This window comes from Cucumis sativus, chromosome 1 (assembly GCF_000004075.3).
Source record: "Cucumis sativus cultivar 9930 chromosome 1, Cucumber_9930_V3, whole genome shotgun sequence".
Lineage (NCBI taxonomy): Eukaryota > Viridiplantae > Streptophyta > Magnoliopsida > Cucurbitales > Cucurbitaceae > Cucumis > Cucumis sativus.
In genome coordinates, this window is record NC_026655.2 from 26,004,711 (window position 1) to 26,028,446 (window position 23,736).

Here is a 23,736-nt window from a genome sequence, read left to right on the forward strand (position 1 = left end):
AAACAACGTCTGATGCTATTTTTAGGGTTTTCATTCTTTTTTAATATTATTAGAAAAAAACCCAATTCTGAAGAGTTTTAAAAAATGTAATATTGATTTAGTTAAGTTTTTTAAATTTAATTTGTAATGTAACCGATACTTGTCTTCAACTTCTCTTCATTTTTATTATTATTATTAATATATTTTTTAATATCATATTCGGTTACTATATTAGTTTTTTAAAATAAATTAAAAATGGATGAAATCTACGTATAATTTTAATTAAAAAATAATTAAATTAAATTAAGAAAAATGAATTTAATAAAAAAAATTGAAGAAAAATGAATTTAATAAAAAAAATTGAAGATGGAAGATTGAGATATTTAAATATATATATATAATAAAAAATATTTTTAAGATTTAAATATTTAATATATACGTAAAGTGTATATATAAATAATAAAAAAAGTAGAATCTTCCGATGAAATAAGAATGTGGGAGTCTACTGTAATATATATAAAATAAGTAGAACCTACATGAAAGTTGTGAAAGAGTACACGACCTTACCTATTTTTATTACATTCACTGTATATGTTTCTAAATTTATGTTATTTTTTTTAAAAAAAAACTTATGTATTTTACATTTTTTGAAATAATTGAATAAAATCATAAATAATTGAATAAAATAGTTGTGTTTAATGTGTTAATTATCCTTAATCCAAATTCAATTATTGGGCCTAAAAGACAATCAGAAGTCCATTTGAAGTCCTCCAAAACTTCTATGAGCACAGACTTTACTCCAAGAGATAAGAATCGAAGATTGAAACTCTAAATGGTATCGATCACTTTCTATACTTAATTTGATGAATTAAATTTGTTGAAAAATCTTTGGAAGAAATGTATTTGGTAATATAATTATAAATAATAAAAATAGTAGAATATAAACTATTATTAATTAATATGAATATGATTTTGGGATATAATTCTTAATATTATAGTGTAAATAGCTTTTTGAAAAAAATATTTAAAAAATTTAACAATTTAAAATTTTATTTAATTTATAAGTGTCCAACCATAAAATTTATGGACGAAATAGGAACTTAGATTAAAATTTCATGGTACCATAAACTAAAATTCAAACTTAAAATTATAACATTTTCAAATTTAAAGTTTAAAATTTAAGTAACATTATTATAGATTGTATTATTTAGTTATATTTGTAAGAATTTTAAATTTTTTTTATTTAAAATAATTATTCTCTCCATTTTGTTTACGGTTGTTTTCAAATGAAATAAAAATAAATATTTGTGTAAGAAGTTTGTAATTTAAAAGAATTATGATTTTGTTTATTTTATATGAGATAGATATGATTGTGTTCCCACGTGGGGCTTAAAAGCAAGAATGATATGAAGAGAAGAGAAGAGGTGGTGAGAGAATAGAGTTGAAAAATAGAATTTATTGTGCGGAGGATCAAATTCAGTTTGTACCCTAACTACGATGTGTACATCCACACCCAATTATTCCTTAATAATCATCCTCTTCTCACCCACACCATTCTCAAACCTATCATATCTCTATAATTTTCTAACCTCATTTCAACCAATGTATGAAATTTTAGGGTCTGCTTCCTCCAACCATTTTCAAAGTAGAAGTGGAAAAGTATTGGAATCGTTAACACTCCGTGGATTTCGTCACTAAAAAACATCAATTTTATACACTATCAACTTCTTAAACTGTGGATCTCAATAATTCTTATTCATCGCTATTCCACTCCTTACTCAAATATGCTCTTAGAAACTTTATTTGGTTGGGTCAATTTTTCTTTTATATATTAGAAAGCAACTTAAGAAATTATAGATTATTTATAATTATTATTTTATTTAAAAAGAGTTTATGAAATTTTAATTCTTTTATTTAGAAAGTAGAATTTAGGAAATTGTGTTTTACATTTGATAATTTTTATTTATTTATTTAGAAAGTAACTTATAAGGGATATTTACATAAATTATTTTAAAAAATTGAAACTTTGGTTTTGGTTAAACTTGTTGTTATCTATGTTGGACTTGGATTAAAAAATTTGTATGAATGGTAAATGTATAATTTAACCTTTATTATCTTTTATGTGAATTTTTTTACAAGGTACTTTAAAAGTCAGTATGTTATGATTTATACGTGATATTTAAAAAAAATGATGAAATTATTCAATAAATATAAAAAATAGAGTTAGAGTCTAGATGTCAAGATTGAATTATTTGATAAATACGAGAAGTAAAAAAAATGAAAAACATTTAGTATTTTAATAAATGAACAAATTTCAACAGCAATAAGTTTTTTTAGTACAATTGATCACTAGAGTACCATCATCGCTGTGTTCGCACCATAAAATTTTATTTGCAAATATTGGGGTGAACTTCATATATTAACGTTAGCGGATTTCACCATATCCTTCAAAGCGTGTTAACATTACATGATAATATGGAAAATTTTCATATTACATTAGTATAGCAAATTTTCACCGATCGAAGTTGAGTTGTTTACGAAGTTGATGGGTCAAACAGTCTCTCAGTTTAAATATTCTATGAATTAAAATTGTCAACATTTTTTAATTAAATAAGAGGGATGAAATTAGAAAAAGTATATGACATATTATAAATCACACGTGTGAATATGTGAACTACAAATTAAGTGTTAAAGATTAAACTCTCCAACTTTACGCAAGTGTGGAATTTAGACTCATATGTTTTAACGGTTTAATCGAATCCTCAAACTTATAAGTTGTTAGGACTAAATTTTCAAATTTGCAAAGTCGTAAAAATTGACCATCAAACATTCATTTTTAAAATAAATAATATTAATTAATTAGTTGTACATATGAAGTTTTTTTTTGAACTATTTTTAAATATATGAAAATAAACAAAAGTATTTTTAAAATATAGCAAGATGGAACCATCCATTTACGATGAACCGCGGTAAAATAAGATAAGCTATTATGTCTATGTATGTGTATATCCTAATAGATACGTATAATGGTCTATTACAAATATATTGTAATATATTTTGTTATATTTGTAAATATTTTAAGAAGTTTTATCGTTATTTTACTATTTTTCCTAGCAATTTTAATACACCACCTAACAAAAATTGAAAACGAACATTTATAGGGAAAATAATAGAGAGCTTTTGAAGGTTAGGAATTAATATCTTTGAAAGCATGGTCAAGCTTTTATTTATAAGTTGTTGGAAAAAAATATATATAAGGAATGCAACCAAATAATAATTAAACAAAAGTGGACTTGAAATTACGTAGGTCCTACAAATATGGTTGAATGTCAAATAATATTTGAATATTCGAATCATAGATCTTTTCGTCACTATAACATATTATAAGTCAGTTGAATTGTGAATAATTTAATAATAAAATTTGGTAAATTGAAACCTAAAGTTCAACAAGTGCGGAAAGTAACACTATGTGTTGACCGTTGATTAGTCATTATGACACGTCAAAATAATGTAAAAAAATAAAGCCAAAGTCAACGATAATTGATATAATCTTCTTTTCTTAAAGTTAGAGATTTAATTCTCTATCTTAACAATTACGTTTTTGGATATTTTTTTAGTGAAACTATGACACAACCAAATAACATAGTTAAATAGTTGCAGGGTGGGACTAGTCGATATACTTATAAATTGAACTATTGTGGTAATTCTAGTAAACAAAGGAAGAAAAAAATCTCATGTAAAACGAAATTTATAGAAAATATTGATATGTCGACTTAAACTTGTTTAGTCGTATCAATTTAAATCCTAAATTTATAGGACCGTTACCAATTCTATTTTACCAATACATGAATTAACGAATGAATAACATTTCAAAAATTCATAAATTATAGAGAGAAATTTAGGATTTATTTTTCTACGAGAAAAATCATCGATTCAATATACTTATAATTCATTCAACACTTAAAACCAAACTTTTTTCTAATAGCAAAAAAAATTTACAACATAAGATTAAAATAACAACACGTATATAATTTTTTAGTACCTAAAATTATAAACTTGGGATTCAATTTAATACAACCAACAAATTCAGAACAAAATTTAGAAAATTGGATGCATTTACAACGAAGTTGGATCTAACTTTCAATTTCAACCATATCAAAATTCTTTATCAATACTATTACTATTAAAATAGATAACTTTAAATATTATAAAATGAACTAAAATATAACAAAATTTTATATCCGACAGTAATCGTAACAAAAAGAATACTTTTGATAAGTTTTGATGATTGATATAATATAAAATGAATATGATATTGAAGACATAATAAGTCTTGGTTGTAAAATTAAAAAAGAAATGTTGGTATGAAAGGCACGTGGGTGGATTATTGTTGTTATTATTATTATATTCCAACAACCATAGTATAAGAACTCAAATAATTATGCTTTCTAACACTTCATAATTTCATATTACCCCTTTTTCAAAACCCAACAAATTTTCAATCTCTTTCCCAACTACTTTTCATGGAAACACTTTTTTTTTTTTTAATTCCTTTTATTACCATTTTATCTTAAAAGGAAACTTCAATAATGATGGAGTTCATTTCAAATAATTTCCAAAAGGGGTATTGGCAGTGGAAAATGGGAAAAACAAATTTGGATTCAATTTGGTTAGTTCCATTGGTCTACTTGTTTAAAGTATAAAAACACAATAGTAAATATTATCAATCATGACTCGTTCGATTTTTTATCTCAAGTTCATGATTGGTCTTGTCAAACATCGTCTGAGTGAAGTCAATTCTCGAAATGCTCAATTCATTATCGTATTTTAAATAAATGTGATGCGTAGAGTTGAATAATGAATTACACATTCCAAGAGTTGACGGTTCAATCTCAACTCTTGACATATTTTTAGTCTCAAGTTGTTTTCATTTGTTATTTAATTTTTAAAGTTTACGTTTTTAGTTTGATTTCAAGCTTTAGGATGTTGCAATAATCTATCTCAAGATTGGATTCTAATTCAATCTAGTCTATAGATTTCAATTTTTTGTCTATTAGTAAATTTAAGAATAATTTAAATCAATTAATTAAGTTTCATTGTTTTTTTGTCACTATTTAAGATTTAAATTCATTTTATAATTATTTTAAATTAATCAATAGACATTTAACACTAACAACTAAAAGTGATTAAAAGTGATTAGGTTAATTGAAAAATTAAGATTAGAAGTGCAAAGTCTTGAAACTGAGGAATAAAATTGAAACAAAAAGCATCCAACTTCATGGGGTTTGGTTGAGCATAAACTTAAGTACATCTAATATCATAGTCAAAAAGCATAGTTAGATCTCTCACCTATACTACAAACTATACACTCAATAATTTCATTGAAAAAACCAAAATCAAGTTTGTATGAAATGGGTCCACCAGAAAAGAAAGGAAAAGTTCGATAGAAAAGATAAGAAGGAAAAGAGAAGGTTGAGGAATCAAATCATCATCAAACGAGACTTATAGGACATAACTTGTTTTTCTTTGTTTTTCTTTTTCTTTTTTTTAAAGAATATACCTTTCCGAAGTTGTGAGATAAAAAAAAAAGTGTGGAATTTGAAGTCTTGTTCGTAACCAATGTTTAAAATATTAATGTTAGAAATGTCGATTTTGATGGATATTTTTGACATTTTGATACTTATTTATTCAGAGTGTGGAAATATCGAGCATGTCCTAACCCACAAAACATATCCTTGTTTTGGTACTTTGTCTTCTAGTTAAGAATGGCTGTTTTCAGATCTCTTTCTTATCTCTTTAAATCTTAGTATTTTGTTTGAACTCCCTAAGGAATACTATAATTTGCAAAGCAGAACCCAACCAAGAAACAGTAAATGATAACATAGAATGAAATGCAAAAAAATTCCATATCTAAATCTATAACAAAACAAAACCCAAAAAAAAAAAGAAGAAAAGAAAAGAAAGAAAAAGAGTCAAAAAGCCAATCATCCTTTATCTCAGATTCTGTTTGGTTGGTGTGTGATGGAGAACCAAACAGAAACCAAGCTAAAAGCTGTTGGTTTTATCATCAGTTTCTTTTTCAATTCCCACAGCAATTCTGTAATAAACACAGTTCATCACAGATTCACAATCATGGACAGTAAAAAATCATTTAACAGTAAAACTTTCTGAGCAGAAAGCAACAGCAGAGATTTGAAGTTCATGGCTTTTCATAGAAGAAGACCCAAAACAGTAACCTATAAGCTGAACTAATGGCTATGGCTATGAATGTTGAAGGGAAATTTGGGGAAGAAAGCTAAAAAGCCAGATGAGATTTTGGCCCAAAAAATGTTGAAGAGAGAAGTTTTGTGAAAAGGGCATCTTATAAAAGCTTCGTTAGAAACATAAACATTGAAAATATGCTTTTAATGATTTACAATATGAAAATTTGCATTTAAAGGGGTAAAACAACTTAGGGTGATTAAAGACAGTGTTTGAGAGTGATTAATTATTTAAAAATATAAATGTTTCATCTATAAATGAAATTAGAACCTAAAGGTAATTACAAAAGTGATTCTAACAAATTTAACGTGTACTCAATGTTCTGAAAAGTAGTTTCAAAAGTTAAGCAACTTAAAATTATTATGTTCTCATCAAACACATATGAGAAACTAAAATAGGAAAGAAAGTGTTACAAACCAACTCAAAGAATCTTTAAAGTACAGGGAATAAAAGTTGGAACCAAGACCAGAAATCAGATGAGAATTTGATGCTTAATTTTGTCAAGTAGATCCACAGTTAGGCAGATAAGCAATTAAATACAGAATCAGGACAATTATTTTCTCTAAGCAATGCAGGAGAGGGATGATAATGACGATAATGACGACGACGATGATCAAGAACTAAGTAAAAACTAGATAGTTAAATCATACAAGAAAGTTACAGAGAATCTATTTGATATACTAGCCTTTTTGTTTTTGACAGAGATGAGAAAATATGTTTGTTCTTCCTCCTCCTCCTCCTCTCCCACCATGCCAAAGAATGGAGAAGATGAATTTTTGTGGATTTAAGCAGCCCTATTTCTCTTCTGACCTGCTTTTCCATCTGATTTCAAAGCTCCACTTGAATCACCTTCTGAAGAAACTTCCATGGATCTGGTGAACGAACATGAAAGATCAGCATATAAGTCAACAACCCTCCTGATATTGTTGTTTAATTCTCTGATCAGACCCACATTTCTGTTAAGATTGTCCGGGATTTTTGACTCGTGATTCTGGTTTATCTCACTAATAAGCAGCTTGTTTTGATCCAATATGTTTTGAACTTGAACAAAATTCTTCTGAAATGTTTGTAAAATCTTGCTATCAATCTGTGGACTACTCCCAAGCCCTGAAAATGTATCACCCTCCATTCTTTTACAGATCAGAATTCTATCAAATCACAACCTTCTCTGCATCAGAACATGGAAGAACAAGGAGAGAAAAAAAATAAGAGAAGAAGAAGAATATCATGAGAAAGAGATAATGACAGTTCATTGTAATGCAATTCATGAATTTCTGTTTTAACTAAGAATCCATAAATGTGAATAAACGTGTGGTACTTTTTTATAATATTTGTTTTTTTTTTTCCTGTTAATTTGAAATTTAACCACATGAGACAAGAACTGTAGAAAGAAATCATGATAACCACAGTCCAGTTTTGAAACAGAGGAATCAGATAACAAAGATGGAGGGTTTTAAATTTTAATTATATGGTTTTCTTTTTTAAAATTGATTTATGATGAGATTGAGAAAAAGCAGAAGCATTTCCATAAAAGGGAACCTTTTTTAATGTGCTCAGAGAAAACCCAACTAAGGCTCAGAGTTCTAAACAACAGATATCCCAAAGACCCAAAAAAAATCAGTCAATGATGCAGAAATATGAACCCATGAGGAGAGCACCTCAATAGAGACAGCATTATTGATCCACTCAATTATATATTCAACCTACAAACTCATCAACGTATTAAAATAATCAAAACCCCAATTGACATACAACAAAAATCTTGAGACTAGGAAGGATTTTAGCCTCCAAATTCCCAAACCCATATCATATAAACTCCAATTTCAAAACCCCAACAATCACAAATCCATCTCCAACCCAACAAACCCATTTGAACAAAATCCATAACCCATATACCAAAATCTTCAAATTACAAAACTAATTCCAAAAAAATCTCAACAAATCAGTTCTTATTCCCTACAACAACAACAACAGGCATGTAAAACCAAAATCAATGTCTCAGAGAACGCATAATCAAGTCCGAATAGGGAAACTCACAAGTCATCTACAAACGAGAAAGAAGTGAAATAATAGATTGATTATGATTTGTGATTCCTTTTTTACTGGTAAAAGAGAGATTCATAAAGATTGAAATAGTTAGTACCTTGAAAATCTGGAACATTATATTGGGAGAGAAGAAGACATACAGGGATTGAAATGAGAATAACTCAGAAAAGAAGAGATTTCCCAAAGGAAAAAAAGGATGAAAAACAAAATCAAGAAATACCCAGAAATCTAAAAAGAAAGAAAAAAAAAAGAAAAAAAGAAAAAGAAAAGGGATCGCCGCTTCAATCGAATCTCCCAAACAGGCCCCTACCCTCTGAATCCTTGAGAATTACAACAGAGAGAGGATTTTAGAGAGAGAAACTGAAAGAGGGAAAGTGAGAGAAATAGAAAGAGGGAGGAATATATAGGATTTGACAGTCACGCTCTAACCCCTTCTTCATACATATACAAAATGAAAATGAAAAAGAAAAGAAAAAAAAACCTTTTTCTTTCTATATATTATAATAATGTAGATCCACCTGTTGAGAAATAATTGTAAATTTGTGGCGATAATTTTGCATCGTTGGATGTATACAAGAGAGGTTGAAGAAGAAAAAGCAGAATGTGAATGTGAATATGGCTACTTAAACCAATAATTTTCTCCATCGAATGTACATAGCTCAAATCAAAAAATAAATAATTGTTTAAAAAACATTTTTGTTATATATATATATATATATATATGTGATTTTTGGCATGGTTTTTGTATTTATTGTAATTGAAGACGAAAAGTGAATTTAAAGATATGTATTATGGAAAATAAATTAAAGAAAGAAAAAAAAAGGAGGGAAAGAGTCAAATAATAAATAAAAATTGAAATGATGATGAAATGTATGTTTAAAATGAAAGATAGCAAAATCTAATAATATGTTAAAGAAAATAAAGTGAGATGTTGAAAAGAAAAATGTATCCTACAGTGTTGTATTTTATTTGTTATTATAAAGGAAAAAAAGAAAGGAAAGGAAGAAGAAGAAGAAGGAGAAGAAGGAGAAGAGAAGAGAAAAGAAAAGAAAAATGTTTAATTAATGGGATTTTGATTCGGGGGCTACAATCGGGTGTGTTTGGGTGAGATGCAAATCTGGGATTGTTCTGGGGGTGTCCACGTGGAATTAAATGTGGACAATGGTATCATAATAAAAATAAGAGAATAATTTTATAAACAAAAAACAAAGAGAGAAATTTAAAGGAAAAAAAGGGCTCTGACCAAGCCCTGAATGTGGGGCCCACCGTAAAAAGAGTTTCGAAAGAGAGAAAGCACTTTTAATTTTATTAAACAAAATGGTTTGGCTTCGCATGTAATTTTCTTGGAGTTTGTATTTCTCATTTTTCTTTATTTGTGTTAAATAATAATTTGTTTTTTATGAATTTTAAAATGGATGAGAGAGAGAGAAAGTATATATCTATAATTAATTGTTCGATGGGACCTCTCCAATTATTTTTTCCATTTTCTTTCCTCTCAAAATTTAATAAATTTGTTCTTTCTATTCATTCATTTATATGTTTTTCCAGAAAAAAATAATAATAGAAAAATAGAAAAATTGATAAACACTTAACCTAACAAAATCATTAAAAAAATAAAATTTATAATACACGGTTAATTTTTTTATCTATTTTCATAAATTTTATAATTTTGATGTTTTTTATTATAATAATAAAAAAGAAAGAAAATTTGTATGGAGTTAAAAATATAGCAAAAACAAAATTAAATTAACGGAGGAAAATGGATAGATTTTGTTATATTTTATAGTTTTTAAAAATATTGAAAAGAAAGAAAAAACCATTTACTATTTATGTCAAAAAAAAAAAAATACTAAGGCGAAAAACAACTGTGAAGTAGTGAAAAACACGTTGAGGTAAAATAGCAACTATTATAGCAAAATGTGGGTTTTGAGATATAGTTGAATGTAGTTAATTAAGAATTACAAAATAATATTTACGGTAGCAAATAAATTGTTATTACAATGTTATACATTTTTTTTGTCACAAACAGGTCTTTGTATCTTTTAAATGCTTTTAATATTATTTTGGTTTATAAAATTTCAATTTTAGTTTGTTTTGATCTATATAATATTAAAATGTCTGTTTCATTTATTATACTTTCAACTTTAGTTCATTTTGGTTTTTATATCTTTGAAACTTTCGTTTTAGTCATTATACTTTAAAAAAACGATCATCTTAGTCAATAATTAAAATTGTCACATGTTGAAATTACAAGGACAAATAAACCAAATTTAAAGGTATAAAGACCAAAATACATATTTTGAGAGTACGGGCAAAAAAGAACAAAAATTAATTACAATTTTAGTTGGGGAGTTGTTTAAAGCATGAAATTAATTTACTATTGTAGTCTTAGATTATAATAGTTTGTGTTTTTAGTGTAATTATTTTAACTTGTGTTATAATAATATGTATTTGACGGTATAATTATTTTAGTGCTAATAGGAGTTTTGAAATAGTGGCGAGTGTAACTAATTTGGAAACATAAGGCTCAATATTACAATCTTTAGAGTATAAAATATGTTATAATCTAGACGGATGGACATATCTATTTTATGATATCCAAGTTTTCAGTTCATCTAAAAAAGAGGTCGGGAGCCATTCAAACGGTGGAACTGACAACTTCACTTGAACCTAAAGGTTGAGACTAGTAATCTTAATATAGTTCTTTCTCCAAACACCTCCAAATGTTTACACGAACGCTTCTTATTTATCAATAACTATCTCACTCAATTTGAGAGACATCACTCGTGCTTTAGAAAATAAGCTAAAGTTTTGATAATATATAAAACAAATTAAATTACTCCGGAAAAAAACAAAAAAGAATAACATTGTAGAATACTTTTTTTAAAAAAAAATTAAAAGTAATGAAAGGATCTTTTTGACCCATTAATTAATTAATCAACTACGAGTATAAATCCATAAGAATGATAAACTAATGTTTTGTTTTAATTAATATAATAAAGTGGATTAGACTTAGATTGTAATTAACGACGCTAATCATGCTTATCATCAACCAACCCTGTAAGGTATTTCCTCGAAATTATTTCACTTTTAATTATACATTCCTTGTCAACAACAAAGTCCCATTTTTATTCATAAATAAGAAATATTTTAATTATATATATATATATATATATAAATATACAATGCAATAAACATAAAGTTGACAAAACTCGTCGTTTAAGCCTATACTAAATCCATCTTGTAAACAATTAATTTTGATCATATAAACCTTGGACTTCATAAAATTGAACATTGTATACTTAAATAAATATGGTAAATATTGTACAAAATTAAGTTATAATAATACATAAATTAACCCTAAGCTAACCCTAATCGAAATTGCAATGGTTGGGACCATACATTTAAAATAATTGTAACGATCAACCAATAGATTATCACATGTTTATATATATATATATATATATATATACATATAATATATGTTATAAGTTTTTAATATGAGGAGTAAGGGATGATTTTAAATTTAAACAATATGAGAATGAACACATAATATATATATTAGACTAGTATAAAATGAGATGTAAAATTAATTAATTATCCAACTCCTAATTAATTTGTGACAAATTAAAGTTGTGTATTAAAAGGGGCATTCATGTGTGTGCAAAAATACAAAATATAAAATAATGGTATATGGTATTATATATATATCTTATTATACAAGTGTTGCTAAAGCTGCAGTTTATTACTACAATTTTATTCTTCGTTTTTTGTTTCTTTTATAAATTTTAAAAACTATCTTTGTTTGTTAGTATTTTTATTTACTTGCAAATATAATTTAAAATATTATTCCTCTTTAAATATAATTTCTAATATTCTGCAGATTTACATATGGACAAAAGCTTAAAACATGATTTACCAAAATTAGAGTATGAGAACCAAAATAGATTTTTTAAAACGAAGAATCAAAATTAAAAATTAAAAAGAAATAGATTCTAAATTTTTTAAAATTATATTTTACCAATATTTTGATTTATTTTATTATATTTGAAAACAACTTAATCAATAAATAAGGTGTAAACAAACCATTACATCTTTTGTCTCGTTATAACTATTCAATTTGAGGTATATTATACAATGAATAATATAGATTTTTATGGGTACGATCTAAATTAAACCCTATCATGATTTAGTTGTTATTATAAACTTTTTTGTTTTATTAACCGTTAAGAAAATATACACGAACCAATTCAAACTAAATAGAGTTACAAAAATGGCAAAAAGTGTAACTATTTGTTTATACATTTTTTTTAACGATTGGATATTAATGTTTCATATCTATAATTTGAATAACATTCACACATGAATGAATATACTGTTTTGACATATAACAACCTCAACTCGAACAATTGTATTGGATGAAAGATTGTAACTTTTTGGTGAGACGTATACCTATCGTTGGATTAGATCATGTTGTTATATATATACACACACACACATACACTATTGTAGATTCTGGTTGATGCAAAGGAAAGATAAAAAGAAAAGGACAAGGAGAGAAAATCAGCAAAAGGAATAAGGAATTAGAATATAAATAAGAGTATATAGGAGAAATTTAATTGCATCACGCCAAGCATTTTTTCCCCCATTATATATATATATACACACACAATATATATATATTCCTTCTTTGACCTATCCATCAAGTTTTGCCTCAATTTTCCTAAATGCCCTTCATGTTACATTCATTTTCACATAACTCCTTTTTATTTGTAAATTTTAAATTGGAAGTAAAAAAGAAAAAGTATAGGTTTGAAATAGGTTTTTAAAATGTTTATGAAATAGGTTTTAAAAATGTTTTAAGAAGTTTTGAGTTTGATTTGAATTTAGTCTCTTTAAGTTTTATTGAGATTTTAGTATTGTTTTAGTTTGATTCATAGGTTTTAAATTTTTTTTATTTTTAAATTGGTTTTCTCGACGGTAATAACGTGCATTACTTAATTTAGAAAAGTTGTAATTAATAAAATATTGAAAACAACCAAAATTAGTTTTTAAAATGTTGTTTTTGGAATTTGAAAATTGATTAAAAAATCATGGATTATATTTAAGAAACATATAAAATATTGTACGACACTAGAAAAAATATGCTTAATTAAACAAAAAAAATGAAATGATTGTCTAAGTTAATTTTTTTCTTCAAAAAAGCCATCTTAAAAAAGAAAAAAAAACATAATTTTCAAAAACCAAACTTTAAGCATTGTTTGATAACCATTTCGTTTTTTGTTTTTACTTTTTGAAAATTAAGCTTAATTCCTTTCCAATTCATACAATAAATTTGTATCTTTCAATGTTCATTGATTAAATTCTTAGTCAAGTTCCAAATACAATAACAAAGATTTAAAAGCGATTTCTTTTAGTTTTCAAATTTTGACATAATTTTTTAAACGACAAGTAAACCGTAGATGTTAAAGAAAGAAATTTAGAGACGGATACAGCCATTAAATTTTAAAAACAAAAGTAAAAGAAACACAATAGTTATCAAAAGAGTAGTAGGTTATAAAATTTGAAACTCGAGGAGACTCCCCTATGGCTATGTCCACAGAGCTAAGAAGGTTTTGAATTGAAAAGTAGCCTAAAGTACTTTCTATTATTGACAGGGACAATCTATTTCTAACATTAAATTTCAATTTTCATTATTGCAACTAAGTCTTCCTTTAACACAATTATACTCAATATCATAATCTCATATATTTCCAACATTACCCCTATTTTCGTATTTTGTCAAAATATTTACAAAATATAGCAAATTTTTACATTATATTAATAGTTGTCTTTCTATCGATATCTAATAATGACATTGGTAATATCAATTACAATAGTTATATATTATATAAATGATCATTTTAGGGTTGAGAGGAAAGGTGAGTATTATCAAATACAATCTGTATGGTTATTTTAATTACTAATTATTATTAAATTTTAAAAAGGACAATATGCTAATCAGAATTGATGAGTAGATAATTAATAATTGACCTTTGGTTTCCTAGAGAGGCATTGATGAAATGTTTTGCTCAAATTACAAATATGTTAATGAAAAAGATGTATGTGATTTGAATAATTTTATCGTATTATAAAAAATGAAAAGTTTTGCAATTCATATATATATTAACACATAAATTTCTTTAACAAAAATGGCTAATACAAACTATTTAGTTATTATTTTATCGACTTAGGTAATAACGTAACTATTCAATGAGTCAAATAATGTTTTTGACCAAAAAAATTAGAAATTAATCTCATTACTCTCAATTGTAGTACGGTAAAAAAGACGAGCTTTGATCCTTTGCTTGGTTGATCACATCAATTCGGATCCTAAACTTATAGTGTTACAATTTTAAGGATGAGATTGTACTGAATAACCTACTCATTAAATTCAATAAAAACATTTTTGTGTAGAAAGAAATTATCAAAAATATCAATTTCACATGTATTATAATTCATTAAATGCATGAGAGTAAGCAAAAACTTATTAGGGGATTAAAATAAATTGCAGCACATTTATGTAAGTTTAAGATCAAAATCAATGAAATTTATAGTTTTTAATTATGGTAAAAAAGTTAAACATTTTCCCCAATTTTTATCATTATTATTCTAATTATTTTAGTTTTTATAATTTTTACAAAGGGCTCAAATGTCAATATCTTGCAGGCCAAGCCCAGATGACAAAATTATTGTTCATCAATGGCCCAATATTTCAACTGCAAAAGGTGGCCTTTTAATACCTTGTTCCTCAAGCAAAAAATTCAAAAATTTCAACACCTCTAATAATTTAATATATCTTTTTATTACAAACTTTAGCTCTAAAAGATGACAGGTTTGACCATTTAGGAATATAAAATCCAATTGAAATGATGTAGCAACATCAAAGTCTTGTCTAAGATTCAAGGTCTTTTGTTTGTTTGTTTAGAAACAAAAATGGAATACTTTGTGTTCTATTGTTTGGCACTTTGTTTGGTTGTTTTTGGAGTGGCAAAAGCTTTTCATTCCATTTGGTGGAAACCCATATCAGTGGAAAGACATTTGAAAAGACAAGGAATAAGAGGGAATGCTTACAAGCCTTTGGTTGGTGATGTCAAAGAGTATGTGAGGATGATGACTGAAGCATGGTCCACTCCTATGAATCTAGATCATCAGATTGTTCAACGTGTCGACCCGTTCACAGCGGTGAACGCTGAAAAATATGGTGTGTTTTGTCTTCGCTGTATCTTGTTTTGAAACTAGTTTTAATTATTTGTCATTTGTGTGTAGGAAAGATATCTATGTGTTGGTTTGGCACAAGTCCGAGATTGATAGTGAAGGACCCTGAGATGATGAAAGAAGTACTAACGAACAAGGTGGGTAGCTTTGAGAAGCCACCATTGAGTCCACTTATTTTGACGCTAACGAGAGGATTAACTACTCTTAAAGGAAATGAATGGGCTAAACACAAGAGGATCATCAATCCTGCTTTTCATCTTGAAAGGCTCAAGGTATATCCTCTGAAAATATATACTTGTGTTTTTTTTCTTAGTTATATAATTTATAATTTATTTATTGAACTTCTAATTTTGTCATATAGATACATGATTTATGAGACATTATTTAAACTTTTAATTTTGACTTATAGATCATTTATCTACGAGACATTATTCTATACAAAATTGAAAGTTCATTGACAGTACATGGAAAGCTTAAACACTTCTTTAGGATTTTTTATTGAGTAAATATTCTGAAATGGTATTGAACAACATTTTAAACACTACGTTAGTCCATCTACTTTTGGTATTTTTTGTTCATATTGATCGTTGTAGTTTTTGTTCATTTTGATCGAAATGCTTTTAAAGTGTTCATTTGGATGATTCTTGTAATTCAAAAAAGGATCATTTTGATCATTTCATTCTCATTTTCACTTTGTTTTTAAGAGATAAAATGATAACTGTTTGCATGTTCAAGGACAAAAATGAACATTTTGAAAGTATAAATTAAATGAACTAAAATGGTAAGTATAAGAACTAAAAAGAATATTTTAAAATACGTGGACTAAATTGAACCGAATCAAAATAGTATTCAAACCATCGTAAATAACTTATCAGAAATTTGCGTTTTTCTTTAAAAAAGACCCTAAACTAAAGTGTAGGAAGTTGAGAGAATACTAATAAATGTTTGGTTGACGAAGGGAATGATGGCAGCCTTTAATATAAGTTGTAGCAACATGATAGAGGAGTGGAAGGAAAAGGCTGCTAATCAAGACAGTGTTGAAGTGGATGTGTGGCCTGAACTTCAGAGACTAACTGGAGATGTTATATCAAGGGCTGCCTTTGGCTCCAACTTTGAAGAAGGGAAGAAGATCTTCGAACATCTCAAACAACTCACTCTTCTTACTCTAGAAGCTATGCAGACCTTGTATCTTCCTGGTTTCAGGTCCAATTTCTCTCTTTCATAAATTTTCATGTCTTTTCAATGGCTGGGTTGAGAATGATGGGTGATTCCACTTGAGTGCCGATGTTCAGTTTTCCAAGTGTTCAGTTTTGAAAATAAATCATTTTGGAAAAAGATTGAACTATTTGACAACCACTCGTAATAGCTTTTCAAACACATCCCAAGTTTGTTTTAACAGCTTTTATCAAAGGTTAAATAAAAATGATTTTTCTAAAAAACAATTATCTTTTTCTCTAGTAAATCAAAGAGACTTGACTTAGCTTTCTTTTTTCATTAAACTTGTATGCTTACAAGTTTGTTTTGTAATCCATGAGGTACTATTTCTTTTATGCATCCAAAATTCCAAACATGTTAGAGACAGAAGAAGAGAGGAATTTATCGAACAGGAGCACATGGATGAGAAGGGCTATAGAGCCAAGAGAAATCATAAACTAGAATGGAATAGAAGTTGTCCCACCCATGAGTAAATATTTTGTATAGGCAGAAGACAAAAGAAAAAAAAACAATAGTTTACAAATTAAGATAACTGGAATTGATCGACTATGGAAGCCAAATATTACAATATCAAAAAGATTTGAAGCTAAATTGTTGTGAAATCCAACACTCAAGATGGAATTGTGGTTTTGTGTGTATGCAGATTTATTCCAACGGCTAAGAATAGGAAGAGAGAGAGACTGAACAAGGAGATCAAAACCATGATTAGGAGTTTAATTTTAAGAAAAGAAAGTTCCATGAGCAACCAGGAAGATAATGCTGATGACCTGTTAAGCCTGCTGTTGCAGTCAAAGAAGAAAGAAAACCAACAAGAAGGTGATGGACTGACAATTGATGAAGTGATGGAGGAGTGCAAGCAGTTCTACCTTGCAGGGCAGGAAACAACAGCAAGCTTGTTAATATGGACAGTCATTGTCTTGGCCATGCACTCAGACTGGCAAGAAAAGGCTAGGCAGGAGGTCTTGCAATTTTGTGGAAAGAATGAACCAACTTTTGAATCTTTAAACCACTTCAAGATTGTGAGTTTTCATTTCACAATTAGCAATACAAGCTTTCTATATTTTTTTTCAAAGATCTAAAAGAAAAGGGTTTTGATTTACTAAACAATTCTCTGCAGGTTACCATGATACTCTATGAAGTCCTGAGGTTATACCCACCAGTTATTGGTCAATATCAACATACTTATGCAGAAATAAAGATAGGTGAAGTTTTAATACCAGCTGGGATTGATGTTACTTTACCTACACTGCTTATTCACCACGATCCTGAGTATTGGGGAGAAGATGCAGAACAATTCAAACCAGAGAGATTCGCTTCAGGAGTTTCAAAGGCAAGCAAAGATCAGTTGGCTTTCTTTCCCTTTGGCTGGGGACCTAGGACTTGCATTGGACAAAACTTTGCCATGTTAGAAGCTAAGGTAGCATTGGCTATGATTCTACAGAATTTCTCTTTTCAGCTTTCACCTTCTTATGCACATGCTCCCCATACTGTCATGACTCTTCAACCACAGCATGGAGCCCAGCTGATACTTCACCAACTATAGATTGTATGCTTATGAAGTACCACCTTTGAGGGATGAATGAAATGTTTAACATTTCACAAGCAGAAGAACTTCTGCAAATCACCTAGCCTTGTTTTGTGCTATGTTTCCCTTTAGAAAGAAATGGTAAGAATGATTTCTTTGTAAATATGTTGTTTTTCATTTTAATCAAGAATCGTGCAAAGAGAGTCAATTTTTTTGTGCCCAGTTAATAATTTAATGTTCGAAATCATTTCACCTTGGTGACTATGTCAACCTCGAAAGATAAGAAGGTAACCCATTTTGTAGATCTCACTCACATCAGTTGACATTTGAAACATATTTGACAAAGGCTTTTACTGACGTAACAATGACGAATCACGGAAGCACACTGAGCAAGTGATAATACTAAGAAGCAATAGAAAAGGGAAACTACAAAATATTTCAGCAAAAAGAGATTTATTGCTCCTATCAAAATTGAAATTCATGCCATTGATCTACTTGATCGAATGACAATTGTTTATAATTAAAAATCTAGGCACTTGGAGGTAAACAAGTGATAAAATAGTCACTCTTCTGTTTTTCCTGAACCAGTGCATCCTTTTCTAGTGCTATTTTCTGTAGTTCTATCTATCCTCTCAAGGTTTTGATGAAGAATATTGCTCTCGTCCATTTCTATTTCTCTACACATTGATGTCTATGGAAAAATCTCGCCATCTGAGAATAATTATAAATCCTCAATATTCTTTAACATTGAATCCACATCTGGTGTTAAAATGGCACGCTTGCTAAGCTCCCCAACGATGCAGCAACGCTTCCCTTCCACGTTGATAGCTGCAACTTCTTGAGCAAAGCCACAATCCATTCCAGAAGAAACCTGTCCAGATTTTAGAACAGGTGTGAGAAGGAACACAAAATCCGAATAGATTTCATCTAAGAATAGCCCCTAAGTAAATAAGAGATTCCTATAACATTAGTAGTAAATATTATCATCAAGTAAAGAATGTAAAATGCTGAGGCAGAGAGTCCATGCTTCTAATATAAAATATTTCATCTCAAGAGATCATTCAAGTTGATAAACGAGTAAATAACTTGGCATGCTCATGTTTATGGGAGAAAACAAAAAATAAATAAATAAACTCACATCATATATGATATCGCCAAGTTTTAACTTGACAGCACCACTCCTATACACAAGCAGTTTACCGATGGAGCCAGAAGGTAACTCATTCATAGAGCAGGTTTTCTGTCGAGGTTGTGAGGCCTTGTTTTGTTCTGAGCTGTTGCCTGACCCCATGTCTTCTACTGAAGAAGATTGCTTTATCATAGGCACCATAGGTGGTAATTGTAAAAAAAGGACATCTGCCTCCGGGTTCTCCTCCTGCCAAACAACCATTAAACATAAAATTGGAAACAAGAGGCTCTGGATATACCATCAGCAGGATAATTACTAACCAATAGACCAAGATTCATTGCTGCAGTTGTTGTATTTTCATCGTAGGTTAAGTTTTCTGAAGCCTCACCAAATTCTTCCTCGTTTAGAGAATCTATGAAGCAATGCATAAAACTTAGAGCAAATAATTGATGAAGAATGCAGAAGATGCGGGTACAGTTTTCATGGATACAGGTATAGTTGTCACCATGAAAACTGTACTCCAATGGTAAGAAGTATTCAAACAACACATGTAGAGATTAGAGTGCATTTCAGAACAATCCAGCTGCCCATTGCAATATTTTTCTTATAAATTCTGTACATAAGATGAACTTACAAAGATACCTGGATTTCCTGAATATGGTCTCCGCAGAGGAAGAGTTACAGGATAATAACTGTAATAATCCTGGAGTAAAATGAAAATAGAATTACCAAATTGACATACTAATGAAGAAGGCACATGTAAATAGGAAATGAAGAGGAAAATAATTACTGACCCATGGTTCTACATACTCCTTGCTTGTACTAGCCGGAAGAGTTCCATCTGCATAATCATCTTTCAGTTTAGCGCATTGAAAGCCTCTCACCAGCAGTAAATCAAGCAATTACACCTAGAGTAGATTTTAGTAGTTTAGTAGCCTACCTTCATTTCTTGGTCTATTTCCAGCTTTTGAAACACCATATGATCTTAGGGTGCTCGATGAACCTCCAGAGCCAAATGCAACTTGTGTAGGTGCCGCTGCATATTAATATAACAGGCATGCAAACGAACGGAGGTGTGTTAAAAGAACTAAAAATCTCTAGTCATTGTGCTAGTAAATTTCAGTTAGATGTAGGGTTCATTAACAGATGAAAGTTCAGTGTACTTCCCTGATGTACTGGGTAGTACAGTTAGCACAAGACCACGTAATGCATAATTAATATGCTGAGTCATATTATCAGAACTTCATGGATCATTCTACAAATTCATCATTACACTCATGATGTGGCTAGTAAACTTAATGATGTGGTCAATTTTGGGTAGACACATGATAAAAATTCCTAATATAGAACTGTTTTGCTCCCTCAATTTTTCACGATTGGAAAACTGCCCTCAAAGTCTTCTTAAGAGATTCATGTGATCTTATAGATCTCTGTTTTGAGGAAGGATACTATGTAACAGTAAAATAACCTAAGATATTCATATATTAAGATATAATTTCAATCTTGCATATACAAATAGATAAATAAAGAGTTACACACAACCCTAAATATAAACATATCGATCCAAAAAATAAATTTGTATATCATGACTAATAAATGAAAAAAGGAATAAAAAAAATTGATAGTCAACTATGATCATTCAGTGGGGAAAAGAAGCATGATCAAGAACTAGTACTGCATGAATAATCTTTCACGTCCAATCTCAAACAATCAAAAGATTAATAAGTTAAAATTTAAAATTATCTACTAAATAAATACAATCAGAAAGTTCAAAACCAGAACAAAAATGAATTATGAAGAATGACCAGTTTATGGAAGTTGGAACTTGCCTTTTCTCCCAACTCTTTGCTTTGCCCTCTGGGTGCTTTCCTGCGATAAAGAATCAAGAAATTGAAGTGCCAAACAGAGAACAAGGGTGTATAACAACTGAATATTCTATTTGCTCAATAATAAATGAAACAGAAAATAAATGAAAGCAGACGTACATTGAAGCGTTTAAGTAAATCCCTGGCTTGAGCAGCATCAGCATCCTCTGCTACTTCTCTACATAAAACAAACATACATTTTGACTGTAGCAGAAAGTTGGAACAATTGAAGGTGCTGCAATATTTGAAAGCGATGTGCTTACGCTTTGACTTCAGGTTTTGGTATACGCCGGACAGGTGCTTTTGGAGCAAATTTCAACTGCAGCAGCCCATTCCATCGGTAGTGGATAAAAATAAAAATTTAAAAATCTTCAAACAAAGTAGATAGATGAGATAGCCAGAACAAACCTTCCTTGGAGCAGCTGTCTTGTTTTTTGGTGGATTTTGCTCCATGTCTATTAATTCTCAAATGTTCGCCCAAATCTGAAAAGAAAAAATAATAAACAGTTACTAACAATTGTCAAATGTGCAAGTCTTACCATGTCCGGAAAGGGATGGCACAAAAAAGGTTAACCCAATGAGGCACTTGAGGGATGTTGAAAATCCCACATCATAAAGATGACAATCCCTCACAATCTTTAAACATACATGGACTACTTTTCAATTTTTCTTTGCTTTGAAATGAAATCTCATAAGAAGGTTGATGTTACAATCCCAAATGCCAGTTGAAATTTGATCCATGAACTTCACCATGTCAGTCCTACACCTTTTAAGTCGACAAAGTTTACTTTCAGCGAATTGTTCGCTTCAATCAGAAGATTCGAGCACACTAGGAAAAACATTCCACAACCATATTATTGAGCTAGCATATAAAAATTCAATCCATAAAAGCAACGAGAATATTGACCAAGCAGTGAAGTCCATCCACGAAATCTGTCCAAATATTAGGAGCAGAAACATAACTTCTTTTTCTTCAATTAAGACTTAAGATGTTGAACCCGAAAACCATATTCACATTAACCAATTTGGATAAAACAACGAACAAACATTCTCATAATCCAGCATGCAGGCAGGTTTCGAAGGATCCAACAAAGTTGAACAATGTTCCAATCAAACAACAATATAAGATACTCCAACAGTTGTCTTAGCCTTAGTATCTCGGACGCATCAAATGCAGCAAACAAATACTAATTGACAAAGGCAGTTATCATCAAATCACAAAGGAAGGCCACATTCGTATTATGAATGGAACAAAGGACTTCCCGAAAAGCAGAGCAGTAGTGAGAGAAATCGAATAGGATATTGAACTTTAACGATCAAATGCCACAATCAATACAAAAGAAAAAGCAAAAACGATCGGTCATAGCGTGATTTAATGCCAATACACATGCAGATAAACAGAAGAGGAAGAAGAATAAAAACGACGGCAGAAGCTTTTACCCGTTCAGTTGTGAGAGTGAATGAGTCGCACCGGAACTTCCAATTTTACGTGAACGGAGGGTGGGGGAAAAATAACTTATATAGTATCTTGGAGTGGGAACGAGTCGGTGTTAGACCGGTCCGTTCAGACCCGATTGGGTTTGATTTCTTGTTTTTGTACTTATAAATTATTAAATATTACTTTTCTTTTCCAAATTTCTTTCATATATTTAAGAAAAAATCAAGTGAAAATTTGAAAACTAAATATATATATATATATATATATATATTGCTTTTTAAATTTGAATAATAAAGTATTGTTTTTTAAATTTGAATAATAATTCATATTTAATAAATATGTAAGTTAAACAAATGAAAAGAAACAAACTTAATTTTCAAAAGAAAAAAAGAGAGTAATAGTTGCCAAACTAAACCATAACTTATAAATATTATTATAACAAATGAAACAAAAAATAATAAAAAAACATTGTTTTTAAATATTATAAGATAAACTAATATATTTATAAATATAACAAAATTTCAAAACTTATTCTAATTTATCAAATGGACGGTGGTGTACGGACCCGTAAACACACGAAATTGTGAGCCCAAAAAAGAAAGAAACAAAAACTAAATTTTTCTTTATTTATATGCTTTAATGAGTTTGGATTCTCTTAGTTGATATTTTATTTAATCAATATAACTTTCCATTATCTCTCAACATTTAGAAATTCAACACATTTAGTTGTGATTTTTCACATTATTTTGAACTCTTCAAATTACTTGGAAAAGGTAAAGGAAAATAAAATCTAAAAAATTCCTTTTATGTTTTTAAAATTTATGTTCGATAACGTGTCCAATGTTAACCATCATGTACCGTGCTAAAATATGTGACATAGTCTCAATAATTAACTAAAAGTTAATTTTCTTTGAGTTATCGATATGAGTTGTCTCAAGATGTGTTAGTCCATACACTCACACATATATAGTTTATATTAGAATTTAAAAATTAAAAGGAATATAACTGTAAACGTCAATAA

General features: G+C 28.9%; 3 protein-coding genes across 8 annotated transcripts; 1 reads left to right on the top strand and 2 right to left on the bottom strand.

Annotated features, from left to right (window-relative positions):
* Positions 1–6,693: 6,693 nt before the first annotated feature.
* Positions 6,694–8,952, bottom strand: LOC101206454 (protein ELF4-LIKE 4). Of its 4 annotated transcripts, none has more exons than XM_031880333.1 (2): positions 8,805–8,952; positions 6,694–7,408 (listed from the first exon to the last, which is right to left on the bottom strand). In XM_031880333.1, the coding sequence occupies exon 2, from the start codon at positions 7,367–7,369 to the stop codon at positions 7,025–7,027; it is 345 nt and encodes a 114-aa protein (XP_031736193.1). In that variant the 5' UTR covers positions 7,370–7,408; positions 8,805–8,952; the 3' UTR covers positions 6,694–7,024. The 4 variants fall into 4 exon arrangements, with proteins under 4 accessions (XP_031736193.1, XP_031736194.1, XP_011660014.1 ...); XM_031880334.1 differs by lacking the exon at positions 8,805–8,952 and adding an exon at positions 8,768–8,789; XM_011661712.2 differs by lacking the exon at positions 8,805–8,952 and adding an exon at positions 8,384–8,716 and having other exon boundaries at positions 6,694–7,403.
* A 6,274-nt stretch (positions 8,953–15,226) lies between these two features.
* Positions 15,227–18,535, top strand: LOC101206868 (cytochrome P450 CYP72A219). The gene is made up of 5 exons (XM_004143976.3): positions 15,227–15,529; positions 15,595–15,815; positions 16,502–16,746; positions 17,402–17,777; positions 17,876–18,535. Exons 1-5 carry the CDS (start codon positions 15,262–15,264, stop codon positions 18,299–18,301), a joined length of 1,536 nt encoding a protein of 511 aa, XP_004144024.1. The 5' UTR covers positions 15,227–15,261; the 3' UTR covers positions 18,302–18,535.
* Positions 18,536–18,719: 184 nt separating this feature from the next.
* LOC101209454 (DNA-directed RNA polymerase III subunit RPC4) lies at positions 18,720–22,766 on the bottom strand. 3 transcript variants are annotated; one of them, XM_031880607.1, is made up of 12 exons: positions 22,718–22,759; positions 21,926–22,106; positions 21,686–21,760; positions 21,541–21,596; positions 21,398–21,455; positions 21,242–21,281; positions 20,353–20,448; positions 20,207–20,253; positions 20,055–20,115; positions 19,733–19,824; positions 19,422–19,658; positions 18,720–19,154 (listed from the first exon to the last, which is right to left on the bottom strand). In XM_031880607.1, the coding sequence occupies exons 3-12, from the start codon at positions 21,728–21,730 to the stop codon at positions 19,005–19,007; spliced, it is 882 nt and encodes a 293-aa protein (XP_031736467.1). In that variant the 5' UTR covers positions 21,731–21,760; positions 21,926–22,106; positions 22,718–22,759; the 3' UTR covers positions 18,720–19,004. The 3 variants fall into 3 exon arrangements, with proteins under 3 accessions (XP_031736467.1, XP_031736470.1, XP_004144123.1); XM_031880610.1 differs by having other exon boundaries at positions 21,926–22,043; positions 22,718–22,734; XM_004144075.3 differs by lacking the exon at positions 21,926–22,106 and having other exon boundaries at positions 22,718–22,766.
* Positions 22,767–23,736: the final 970 nt, after the last annotated feature.

Excerpts from the sequence above, each read along its gene's own strand:
- LOC101209454 (XM_004144075.3), bottom strand. The coding sequence starts at position 21,730 with ATGGAGCAAAATCCACCAAAAAACAAGACAGCTGCTCCAAGGAAG. Across the intron at positions 19,659-19,732 it reads CAATGAATCTTGGTCTATTG|GAGGAGAACCCGGAGGCAGA; the intron begins GTTAGTAATTAT and ends GTTGTTTGGCAG. Across the intron at positions 19,155-19,421 it reads TTGGCGATATCATATATGAT|GTTTCTTCTGGAATGGATTG; the intron begins GTGAGTTTATTT and ends AAATCTGGACAG.
- LOC101206454 (XM_031880333.1), bottom strand. The coding sequence starts at position 7,369 with ATGGAGGGTGATACATTTTCAGGGCTTGGGAGTAGTCCACAGATTGAT.
- LOC101206868 (XM_004143976.3), top strand. The coding sequence starts at position 15,262 with ATGGAATACTTTGTGTTCTATTGTTTGGCACTTTGTTTGGTTGTTTTT. Across the intron at positions 15,816-16,501 it reads TTCATCTTGAAAGGCTCAAG|GGAATGATGGCAGCCTTTAA; the intron begins GTATATCCTCTG and ends TGGTTGACGAAG. Across the intron at positions 17,778-17,875 it reads CTTTAAACCACTTCAAGATT|GTTACCATGATACTCTATGA; the intron begins GTGAGTTTTCAT and ends AATTCTCTGCAG.